Source organism: Ursus maritimus, unplaced genomic scaffold, assembly GCF_017311325.1.
Source record: "Ursus maritimus isolate PB19 unplaced genomic scaffold, ASM1731132v1 scaffold_8, whole genome shotgun sequence".
Lineage (NCBI taxonomy): Eukaryota > Metazoa > Chordata > Mammalia > Carnivora > Ursidae > Ursus > Ursus maritimus.
Genome location: NW_024426996.1, coordinates 789,482 through 802,625, shown reverse-complemented (window position 1 = coordinate 802,625; position 13,144 = coordinate 789,482). Strand labels below are relative to the sequence as shown.

Below are 13,144 nucleotides of genomic sequence, written 5' to 3'. Positions count from 1 at the left end.
ATATATTTATCTGTAGTCCCTCCTGAAACTCCTTAAAATAAAGGAATAAAAAAAGGGTCATCACATCACGGGACAGAAAGAATGGGAGATGATATAACAACATGGAGATATTTGTTTTGGAAAGTGAAAAGTGAAGGATGCAGTCGAACTGACTGCCTATGAGAAAAAAGTCAACAAGAAATAAAGTGATGCAGGGCCAAGAATTTCAGAGAAGTTTAGGGAATGGAGGCACCAAATACCTCTGAAAGTGACAGGTGAAGAACAAAACTAAAAATAAGAGAATTCATTGTAAGTTTATGAAAGGAGCAATCAGAACCCCAGATCTTTGCTCCCAAAACAATGCAGCAAGGCAACCACCCCAAACGACTAGATTCACCCTCTGAGAATACTGAACCAGAGAGACTTTTGCTTCAAGGACGCAAGGCAGACTGAAGGCTGCAAGGACATGCAGAGCTAAAGACAGGGGTATTACGTCAAAGCTGCACAATGCTCCGCCCCTGCTGCTCCCACCCCACTTCCAACATGGGCAGCCAGGAATACACAACTTCCTCGCCACTTCCAGGCGAGAATGGAGAAAAACCAACCATCTGGAGAAAAGACCAGTGGGAAAGCCCCATACATATGGGTTTCCTGATCAGTTTTTTCTAGCTCATACTTAATAAGAAAAAGAATGCTTTCCCCATTTCAGTATAATATTTTACTTATGTTCTGAAAAGACATGAAGTCTGTCTGTTCTATCCCACTGGTATGTACTCAGTATTTAGAATAGTGCCAAGAATATACTAGGTCCTCAGAAATATTTGATGAATGAATTAAATGTATTTAACATCTGTTGGACTCCCATGGAGACCCAAGCACCTCAAAAACGTTCTCTCTGTATTTGGAGAATATCACTTCATGTCAGTTGTTGACAAAGGAAGTGTCCCTAACATCACCACATTTTGCAGCTAAATTCTACTTCTCCGTACCTCAATTTTAAACATAAAAGTCACAATACTTAACTTCTAAAAATGGTTATTAATGTTTCTTCCATTAGGAAAAAAAAAAAAGGAATGCCTATCACTTTATATTTATTGACATCAATTCCTAAAGAAAAGCATTAAGAGGTTTCCTGTAGAAAAAGACTGGCTATATGCAAACAATGAATCATGGAACACTACATCAAAAACTAATGGTGTACTACATGGTGACTAACATAACATGTTTAAAAGAAAAAAAGAAAAAGACTGATTACAGAGTACAGGAGAAATAAGCCAGATGGTCCCTCTAGTGGCCTAGAAAAGCTACCACTCTCCGGAGTACCTAACATGCCTAAGGAATCAACACCTAATAACAATAGTCCTTCTAAAGCTGTAGATTCATGCGGAAAAGACCCATCTGGCTGCATAGATACTGAAATGACTTCTCCACAGGTGTATATGGTCGTCAGAGAGAACAAAGCATCAAGTGTCACGGGGTGAGCTGTGAAACATTACCCAGTGGCAATAACTGAGTAACTATGTTCCCCTTCTTCCCTCATGACTGCCTTCTTGTTATTCCCCTATGACCCCCAGCTTGTCCTGGAAATATGTGTGCTCCTGCATACAAGCACCTGCGTGCCCCGTGCGCACGCACTCATGAGCGTGTGCGCATGAGCGTGCGCACGCACGCATGCACACGCACGCGCACTCCTGCGAGTCCCATGGATTGTGAGGCCCAACATCTACTGGGTCTGGAGTAAGGCTACTAAGGAAGTCTCACTGATTTGTTTAAATATTTAAAAGTTATCATCAAACTAAAGAACTGTTAAATAAAATATCTTCCATCCTCTTACGGTCATAAATACACTTACATGGCAATACATTTTTTTAAATGCGTAAAGCTATGGTTTTTATATGACTGAACATAGACAAAATACCAAAGGCAATTAAATTTAAATATTATTGCACATCTGAGTATTCTGTGATGGACCAGAATTATGTGGATGAATATCAATTAAGACATCCCTAAGTCGTGGATTTTAATTATTCTATAACAATTCTTTTGTTCTTCCTATATTCCAGCAGAGTCAAAAATCATGCTATTATCGTCTAGATTGTCATATAATTTGCATTCTATTGATAGAGTGCCAAATATGGCTACTTTTCTTCACTCTCTCATAGTTTCTTATTTTCAATTTGGAAAAACTTCACTATGTTGAAGCAGTAGCAACAAGAATCGTCAACAAAATTCTTAAGGTGATTCTTGGACTTAGAAATGAACCATGAATTTTCCATATCCTGTTCAATTCTCATAATGGGGGTATCTAGGTTAAGTCATTTTTATCATATAAAATATTAGAAAATATTGTAATTTTATTATTAAAATCACTATCACTAATATTATACTACCTACTGTCTCTTAAAGCAATATCTAAACCTTTATGGTATTTCTTAAATTCAACCTCTTTCAATATTTTAATGCAATATAAAGAGAAAACTGAAAATAACATTATGTTATTCAGTTTAAGTCTCTATTCATTTAAGACTATGCCTTCAACCAAAATAGCCAAAAATAGTCCCCATGAGAAATTAGTGTCAGGACTATTTGTACAGCTCATCTCAAGGCCTGGTGCATGGCTGTCATCCTGGAACGCACATTCTCTGCCTTCAGTTGGACTTCTAATTCCTAGAAGTATATTTCCAGAATCCTAGCTTCATTACAGCCTCTCACTAGATTGGTAGTTTACCATTGTTTACAATTCCACAGTCGTTTTTTTTTAAGATTTTATTAATTAATTAATTAATTAGTTAATTAATAATTAATTAGTTAATAATTAATTAATTTTAGAGGGACAGAGAGCACAAGCAGGGTAGGGGAGGGGCAGAGGGAGAGGGAGAATCTCAAGCAGACTCCACATTGAGCGCAGAGCCTAACACAGGGCTCGATCTCAGGACCCTGAGATCATGACCTGAGCCTAAATCAAGAGTTGGATGCTTAAATGACTGAGCCACCCAGTTGCCCTCACAGTCATATCTATTCAGAATATTGATGGAATTGTGCCATTAGTCCCCAGCATTGATGTCAGGAAGTCCAATGCCATTTAGCCTCCAGTTCCCTTGTATATAGCCCACTTGACTCTTCTCGAAGATTTTAGAATATTCTTTTCTCAGATATTTGCATGGCTGGCTCTTCTTTCTCGTTAGCTAATTCTCTCCTGATCTCTGTAGGGATCTTTCTTGATCAATCAAAGAAGCCCCCCCATGTCATTCCCACATCACTATTTTTTTTTAAAGATTCAATTTATTTATTTATTTGAGAGAGACAGAGACAGAATGAGCATGAACAAGCGGAGGGGCAGAGGGAGAGGGAGAAGCAGACTCCCTGTTGAGTAGAAAGCCCAGCTCGGTGCTCTGTCCCAGGACCCCAAAATCATGACCTGAGCTGAAGGCAGACACTTAACTGACTGAGCCACCCAGGTGCCCCCCACATCCCCATATTTTATTCTCATCAAAGTATTTGTTGTTATGTGGTATTTTCTAGTTTTACTCTTTTCTATGTTGTCTCCTAAATAAACTGTAAGATTCACAAGAATTCATCCGCTTCTGAATCCCCAGTGCCTAGGACAGTGAGCAGGTACTAAATGGTTATTGGGTAAATGAATGAAAGCCTGTGTTCAAGCATTACTTCCAGAAGGACAGTAGGAATAGCTTTTCAACTGATATTTGTAAATTACGTGAAACAGGATCACGTGCGGGATCCCATTTTTGTCACGGTGTTCATATTTACTACAAACACGTCTTCTGGCCATGGTAAATCATAAATCAGGAGCCCAGAAACTTCAAAACTAAAATCAAACTTTTGAGCAGTTCAATTTATTTGCCTTCAGGAAGCAACAGCCTCGGGCCAAATGATCTTCTTTCCTTACAAAAATTAATAGTTATTAGGTTAAAAGTTAATGTCATCACCTTGATTCTAGTAGAGTAATGACCTGAAGAAGACAATCCAGCAAGGTATACAAGCATGCAGGCTTCAGCATCAGATGCCCTTGGTCCTGTTCCAAGCTTTGCCATGTAGGAGCTACGTGTCCTTGGGTTTGTTATTTAACCTCTCCAAAGGATAGTCTCTGAATTGCGACAGTACTGTCTCCTAGGCTACGATGAGGGTTCAAGGAGGACATTAATTTAAATTTCTAGGCAGAGTCCCTGAGCATTAATAAATGTTAGTTATAATTATTGTAAGAAATTATCTATTTGAACATATGCATATTCTTTGCAAAATCTTGGCTCAAAATATCATTCATTACACTGCATGAAATAATTTCCTGTCTTAGCTCAGTGCTAACACAAAAATGCCTCTTCAAACACACTTGAGATTTTCCTTAATCAGGTGGGGCAAAGTATATGAATGATCATGTTTTCTTTCCAGAAGGAAGCTCAGGTCATTTGCCATAACAACCTCTTCCAGGTATCTTTTTTTCTACTTTTTTTTCTTAGCTGGCTTTCCTTGATTTTATTTTCAGTTTTTCTTTTTTATATTGTGTTTAACTTTGTAGCTTATGGATCTGCTATTTACCAACCGAGTGACCCTGGGGAAGTTATTTAATATCTAAAATTCTACTTTCCTCATCTGTCAAATGAGAAGTGTTGTGAACACCAATGATACTGTCACCTAGCACCCTTATATCATAACCATTCCTCCTCTACTCCATCCATATGCCCTTGCAGTCATACAAGGGGCCCAACCCTCTAGATTAATCTAGAAGTGGATGACTAATTCAAGCCAGACCAAGGAGACACTTGCCAGGAATTTGGACTTAGAACTGAAAGAGTCAGGTCAATTTCCTTCTAGTGACTGAAACTGTAAGACATAAACCTCAGGAGTTGCTAGTGGCTATGTTTCTCATTTATAGAAGGAGCCAGTGCACAGTGAAAGAAAGAATGACTCTGAGCTACAGGGAAGATGAAGACAAGGAGTTCTAATGGTTCTAATGGTTCCTAGGTTCTCGCTCTTCTTATAGCCTGGCTGTTCCATTAGACAACCCACTATCTTTCCAATAAAGTCTCCTTTCTGCAGGGGCGCCTGGGTGACACAGTCGTTAAGCATCTGCCTTTGGCTCAGGGCGTGATCCCGGCGTTCTGGGATCGAGGCCCACATCGGGTTTCTCCACTAGGGGCCTGTTTCTTCCTCTCCCACTCCCCCTGCTTGTGTTCCCTCTCTCACTGGCTGTCTCTCTCTGTCAAATTAATTGATTAATTAATTTTTTTAAAAAGTCTCCTTTCTGCATACATAATCTGGGTTTGATATCCATCACTTGAAAACAAAATAGTTCTAAGATGTAGAAAATAAACCCTATTTTGAATAATTGTTATAAAAAGTAAATGAGAGGGGCACCTGGGTGGCTCAGTTGGTTAAGCATCTGCCTTCGGCTCAGGTCATGATCCCAGGGTCGTGGGATCCAGTCCCACATTGGGGCTCCCTGTTTAGCGAGGAGTCGCTTCTCCCTCTGCCATTCCCCCTGCTTATGCTCTCTCTCCCTTTCTCTCTCTGTCAAATAAGTCAATAAAATCTTTTAAAATAATTAAAAATAAAAGTAAATGAGATAAAACAATTAAGTGCCTAGCATACTACCCAGCATATAATATTCACTCAAGAAATGATACCTATTAACATTATTTAGAAGACAGGGATACAAATTCTAAATCAGTTAATTAATGAACACAATTTTAATAGCTTACAAATCTTTTTTTCTTGCAGTTTCAAGATCACTCAAAGGAATTCTTTGGTTTTGGATCTTGAAAGAATTGCAAAATAAGAGAAATGCTCTGGTTACGTTTGCTATGTATCACTGTATAAATCTAAGTAACTCATACATATAGTTAAATAATCTTAGAGAATAATGAAGTCTCAGATCCAGTAACCCTCAATTTCTTGCTTAACTCACTTGTTCAGGGTAAATTATATGGAGGAAAATTAGAAAAAGAATACAGACTTACATTCCACTTATCCCACATATACAATAAGTCAGATACATTTAAGCATGTAAAATACTGATTTGGCTACATTCGCAGAAGTCTTCACATTATACAAAGGATGCAATATAGTAGAAAGAAAATGGAATCACCGTACCTGTAGAGATACCACACTGACATTATCAAAATGGATGTGTCCATTAGGCTCTGTGACAGCCGGATTTGCATAACACGTCACACCATTGATGGCAGGTAACGTTTTAGGTTGATGAGTTTTCTCATGAGAAGGACCAAAGTCATCATTTCTAAAGTGGGTATGATCATTCTACATGAAAAAATTTAAAAAGCAAGAGGAGGTTATAAGAATAAAAAATGATGGCTCACACATGCAAGAAAGTAGAGAGTTTAGTGCTTTTTATTCACAAGAGAAAATTCTTATGTCTATTCAATATGTAATCTTTTTAGATTTATAATTGTATCTTCACTTATTAGATTCTGTTTTTTCATATTAGGGTACATATGCCTTCTTATTTTGATGAACATGAATGAATACAAATTGTGCACATTTTTCTTGACATTAAATTGTTGGTACTTATTCCAAATTCTACACTGTGAATCGATTGTTTTTCTTATACTTATCATTATACTGACTCTTCTTTCTCTTCACATTCACAAGTCTAATAACTGAGCTGTTCACATAATTATAAGAATAAAATTCCAAGGGCACCAGAGTGGCTCAGTCAGTTAAGCATCTGACTCTTGATTTCAGCTCAAGTCATGATCTCAGGGTCATGAAATTTAGCCCCATGGCAGGCTCTGTGCTGGGCGTGGAGCCTGCTTAAGATTCTGTCTCTCCTTCTGCTTCTCCCCTCTGCTTGTGCCCTCTCTCTCTCTCAAAAGAAAAAAAAGAAAAAGAATAAAATTCCTGCCTTTATTTGCCTATAAATCTATATAAAGTAGCTTTCAGGGATCAAACATCAAACATTTTCAATAAAGTCTACTTACCTGACCATATGTCTTTAATAACATCTTAAGCACTCTCTCAAAAAAGAAAAGCATGTAAAATCCACCAAACACAGCAATTGCCTTCTCAACATAGTTGTCACTTTTGGGATTAAATCCAAATGCCTGAGAGAGAAAAAAATTCAGGTAAAAACAGGTAATTTAACCTGATTTCTGGAAAATAATAAGAAATCTTTCAGTATACAATTTTCACCAAAGTTCTAAGTCCATCTTCAGGTGAGGTAATATTGGGAATTTAACCACCAAAATCACAAAATAGAAACTATGAAACTTAAGTAACCAAACTGTAAGAGATCACATAGGAGTCTTATAACCAGAGGAAGTTCTATTAATAAAACCCCCAGAGTATCTTATAGTTTCCCACCTTCAGCATTATTTGCCTTGAAGGAGAAAGCTTTTCATAGTAAAGAAGAAGCACCGATTCCCACCTTTATTGATAATGATAGATCCAGGTAATGAAGAAAAATGAGACACTGATAATCCATTTTCTCTAAAAGTAATATATTTGTCCATCAAACCCAGATTCAAATTTTTAAAGCAAATATGACAAGCCATTTGGATTACTGTTTTCCCAAGAGAGACCCTTTTAAACCTAGGGGATCCTGGTAGGCCCTAAAGAGATAAAGAACTCAAGGGCTGGGCCTAAGAATGAAGAAGAAAAGATTTCATTCACACACACAGACACACACACACACACACACACACACGTGAGAATGAAATAATCTACTGTTTATGGGACATGGGGCAAGAGCTAGGGTTTGAAATTATAAAGAGTCAAGGTTTTCCTACCAGACAAGACACACAAACTTAAATAAAAGCTGCAGTAAATGTTTGAGGACATTTTGTGGTATATCTTCAGTAAATCTGACATTGCAGGCTCTTTAGAAAATAAATAAGTAATAAAAGATCATAGAAAAATTAAGTTTGCCAAAATGCAAGACAAAATAAAGTTGTAAGGCCCTTAGAGGTGTCCCAGAGCTGTCTGGGCACGTCCTGGTGGCTGGCCTCTTAGAATATTAATTTTATCTCTGACACTGATATATCCTGTAGCTTGAGACAAGCTTTTTCATCTGCTGTGATTCAGCTTTCTCTTATCCAACACTATCAACCAGACCATAAAACGCTGTGAGAATTATGGAGCCTTAAAATGTACAAAGTGCTAAAACATTTAAAAGAAACAATCATTCACAGAAACAAACAGCCAACATCCTTACCTCTGGAATAAGCTGGAAAATGGCATTTGAAAATAGAGTCCCAATAGCCAGACCCACGAAAAAGGTCAATATCTTAGGGAAATAAGATTTCTTTATCAATGGAGTCAAAATCAATCCGAGGAGAGATGCCAGATTAATAATTGTCACTGACAAGAGTCCATATCCCCAAACTGCAGGTCAGAGGGAAAGAGNNGAAATTAATCAGAGCAATGAAGCCAAATGAAATCTTACTGTACATGAACCTTGAAACAACTTTTTTCTTTAAAAGCTTGAACCAGATACTTCTTTAAAATAACAAGATCTTCTCAATGAAAATTATGCAGAAAATTGTGAACATAAATACAGAATAATAAATATTAAGAGTAACACTGCTTATACTGTCACCAGCCCCAAACCACTCAAAGGCTCAAAGAATTTTATAGCTTGCAGGGAACTCGGCAAACATCTGGAATAGTGACAAACCATCTGAGGCCCACGGGCTCCAAGTCACCTACTTTCATCTGTAGCTCAAAGCCTGGTCTAAAACTCAGCCTTTCAGAGGAATATAGAGGCGGTGTGAGTTTCAGGGAAAAGGTACAAAGCGATGGGTGGAGGGTAGGGGTGGAGATGGGTGGTATGGGTTAGCTTCAAGGTGACCGGCGCTGCTGATACTGCGTTTGTCATAATCGCTGGTCTGCAGGCGCCCCTGCAGAGGAGGTCTTTGGGAAAGCAGCACCTCGGCCCTCCAGCTGGGGCCTCCAGGACCTGGACTCAGCCCGGTGCAGGGAGCACTCAGGAGGGGAGCACATGGGAACCGGAGAGTGGCTGTGTTGCCCAGCTGGCCCCGCTGAGCCCAGATCAGGGCGAGAGTATCCTATGTCATGCGGACTCTGGGGACAGAAGTCCGTGGCGAGTCTTCCGACTCTCTATCCCTCAGGCCTGGTATCCAATAGGTGCTTAATACATATTGCCTGGAATGAAATGAACGAATGCCATCCTAAGCTTTCCAGCTAGTGGCGTGTGTCACCTCATTTTCCTCCTGATTATCCCGGGGGGGTGGTCTGAGGACACAACGGGAGCGTAAGCGAAGTCTGGCGTGAGGTCCCAGGCCAGCCGCGGAGGGCAGTGCAGGCTGACCTTCGCACGGGCCCCGGAACCGTGTCACGCGGGGCTGTGCGTGTGCCCCGCACACCGCGCACGAACGTCAGCATGACAGCCGATGACGTTGCCTGTGCGCCGCCGCTTCTCTAAACTGTCCAGAAGACATGTTTCAACGTCAGGCCCCCCTTCTCAGCGACACTGTCAGTGGAGCACCGTAGCCACACCTCCTGCTTACGAGTGTTCGCCATCGCCGCGTACCCGCTAAGAAGCTCACATGCGTTCATGGATTCCACCCTCACTAAACCCTGTGAGGCAAGGACTACCAGTGCCTCCGTCACACAGTTGGGGAAACCACAGCAGGTGGAATTGGAGCGAGCGGCCCGGGCCTCGCGGAGGGAAAGCTGGACTTTGAACCCAGGCGGTCTGGCTGCAGGGCTGACGTATTTGAGCAATATGCTTCATTGCTCCTGTAGAGGTATTCTGATTTTTAACAAGACCAAGGGACTCAGCAAAACTGTAGATGTTTTATATTGTGCTTCGTGAATATAAGGTTGCTCACCACTATTGTAGTTCACGCGATTCTATCTCCAAATAAACGACCTTACCAAATGCTTACGAAGCCTCCCATATAGACCAAACCATGGTTCCTGCCAACAAGGAGGCTGGACCTTCTGCTTAGGGAACTGGGAAATGTGTAGGCACAAATGCACACAAAGCAATACAGGTCGTCTATGCTGTACATCAAATAAAACGAGCAGAAAGTAAATGTTACTGTTACCACAAGACTCATCACAGCACTGACCATGACTTTATCTTCTCCAGACGCTTTCCTATCAGTTCCAGACCCCTGAACAGGTCCTGCAAAGTCATTTCATTGGAACTATGAAGGTCCACCTCATTCCTGTTTACCACCTTATCACCTAAAACAATACTACCTACTCCCTTCAGACTCTCCACTTAGAGAAAGCCCTCAATCCCACATCTCCCTCCATGGTGTAGCGATGTGTAGTTTCCTTTAATAGGAACAGCCTTCTATCACTTCACTAGCCTACAGGCATTCGTTCAACAAATATTTATAATCTCATCAAATAGGATGCTGAACCTAAAGTAAAAATGCAACGAAGTTTCTGAGTACCAACCTGAGGCACAATCACATACACATACGAAACGTATCACTTTCCCCCGAGAAATCTGTGATCTCCGTAGACAGCAGAAACATTAGGATCAATTTCAATTTCTTACCCCAACCAGTCAATTTCATAGACAGTTGGCGACCAAACCCTATCAGTTTTGCTTGAGATATCTCTCACTCCAGTTTCTCCATCACCATTGCTAACGCCTTGAGTTCAGGCCCTCATCATCTCACTTCCTCTTCTGATGCATTATGACGGCCCTCCTCCCCCCACCAGACTTACTACTCTAAAACACAACTTGGATCATCTCACACCTCTCTTCTTTATAAGCTGACTCCCACACGACTTTTCCAGTGTTATTTACACACTTCTCAACATGGCCTTTATGCTAACACAATGCTTTCCAAGAACAAAATTACCTTTACTTGTGGTTCTTTATCTGAAAATATCTTTCTATCTTCACTGCCTGAGAAACTCACACGTGTTTCTTTAAGCCAACGCCAAGACATCGTCTCTAAAGCTTTCCCAGCTCCTCCAGGCAGCTATCCCTCTCTCCTCATGCTTCCCATGGCTCTCTGATTGAAGGTAATTGGACCACGTACCATGTTTATAAAAGCTTTATGTCATGACTCCTTTGAATTAGTTTTACTTTGGTTTTTCATTTCTTTGAAAGAACTCAGAATTGACTCTATATTAAGCGAACTATTATATCAAGAATCCAGTGCCTTTCATTACTTAAAAAATAATTTATGTGTGGGAAAAGAAGAGGCTTACACAGGGAGCAGGGAATGGAGTGAACCTATGGACACATGTATAAGAGGAGTGAAGACATAGGCACTATTCCAGGCATTTGTATATACTAACTCACTTGATACCCCAACAGTTCTAGAAGGATCGAACTATAATTATCTCCATTTTACAGATGAGATAACTGAGGCACAGATATATTAAATAAATTGCTCAACACAGATGCACACAGAGCTGCACTAAAATAAAACGAGAGTACACCAAATAAAGGCAATGTAGTGTCGAATTAAACATCTTAGATTAGTAATAATGAGTACTTTACCAGTTTCCCTAATTCTCCAGAAATTCTTCTCTCTTCTCCTACCCTGTCCCACCCACTCCAGCCTCATTTCAATTCCTTAAACAATGTGACCCTAAGAGGCATTTCTGTCTTTATTAGGCTTCTCTCCAAATATTTGGTGCCTGTCTAATCTTGTGACTTAGAACTATTGATTTTTCATTTTATGACTTTGCAGTGTTGACCCTGGAACGCTCTTACTTCCTGCTTCCCAATTCCTTGATCCAACCTCCCAGCTCCTGAGATAGAGGAAACCTAAGAATTAAGGTTAAAAACACTTTGGAATGTCAGTCACTAAACTGCACGGAGTAGAGAACTTTCTTTTTCTGAAGCTTCGTCTCTTATGCCCAGAATTATGTACCTGATAGCTGTATTTTATGTAACAGATGTATATATGGGGCCTAACTACATGCCATATTGTATTCTACATGCTTTACGGATATTAAGTCATTTAACCCTTATAGCAACCTTATGGTAAAGGTACTGTTTCAGGTAAGAAAACTGAGGCAGAAAGACACAGTCAGGTGCCCAACAGAGCTGGAAAATTATAGAGCTGGGATTTGGGCCCAGGTAAGCTGGCTTCAGTATCTATGCTTTTCATATGATATACTACTATTAAATTTTGATATGTAAAGCATTTTTTGAATTTACTTTTGAATATAAAATGCAAACCATATTAAACCAGTTTGTAGAAATACAAACACATTCCTATTTAGTATATAATCTAGAAAAATAGTTGCTTAAACAATTAGTTGTAAAATTATTATTCACAAAATTGCTAACTATATTAATAAAGTATGTTTGGGGCCTTCTGTTGTTCGTGTATGTAAATACAGAATATAAAAGAGAACATGGATCCTGAAGCGGAGACAGCTTGGGTTCGAACCAGGCTTTATCGTGTACAAATTGTGTGCTCTTGAGCAAAAGACTTGAAACTCTCTGGACCTACATTTCCTTGGCCATAAAATGGGAACAGCAGTTTCTACACCATATAGTTGTATGAAGATTAAATGAGTTAATATATGTCAAGTATTTGAAAGAGCACCTGCCATGCAGTAAGTATTACAGAAAAATTGGATGTTATCAATATTTTTGTCATTGTTGCAATTCCTATTACTCAGAAAGAGACTGGAGTATTCACATATAGAAAAAGGAACCCACAAGTTGGTAGAATAAGCACTTCCTTTGTTGAGATGTCCCTTTTTTTCTCTATCTTTCACACTCAGGTCAGATGTGCTCACTCAGACCAGTGGCTTCACATGCCATCTCTAAGCCGACAAATCTCTAGCCTTGACCTGTGGTCTGAGTACTAAATGTGTGCATGCCACTGCTGCTGGACGTCCCTCCTTGTGGGTCTGTGTCAAAGTCTCAAACTGGCCGTGTGAAAAATTACACCCGACCCTCAGCATGTGCTTCCCCGTAAGGAACTGCTCCTCCTGGTCTTCTCTACCCTGGGAAATAGCACAACCATCTCTAGAGTTTCAGTGGCTCAAACCTTGATGCATTCTTCCCAACCCCCACATTCAGCCAGACGCAGACCATTCTAGCAGTTTCCAAAATCCATCCTGGATCTGATCACTTCTCCTCCCTTCTACTTCTCCCACCTTAGTTCATGTGTCATCATCCTGAGCACCAACTGCTGGCAACTGTCTACTGACTCATTGCCTTGCTTCTACTCTT

General features: G+C 40.0%; 1 protein-coding gene across 3 annotated transcripts in view; it reads right to left on the bottom strand.

The window, feature by feature from the left end:
* SLC39A8 (solute carrier family 39 member 8) overlaps nt 1-13,144 on the bottom strand; it is a 74,087-nt gene that overhangs the window by 34,752 nt on the left and 26,191 nt on the right. For all 3 annotated transcript variants that reach the window (XM_040625502.1, XM_008707249.2, XM_040625503.1), the window contains exons 4-6: nt 8,168-8,337; nt 6,936-7,058; nt 6,088-6,255 (exon numbers count right to left, since the gene is read on the bottom strand). In XM_040625502.1, the coding sequence (XP_040481436.1) occupies nt 6,088-6,255; nt 6,936-7,058; nt 8,168-8,337 (461 nt within the window). The remainder of the gene's footprint in view (nt 1-6,087; nt 6,256-6,935; nt 7,059-8,167; nt 8,338-13,144) is intronic.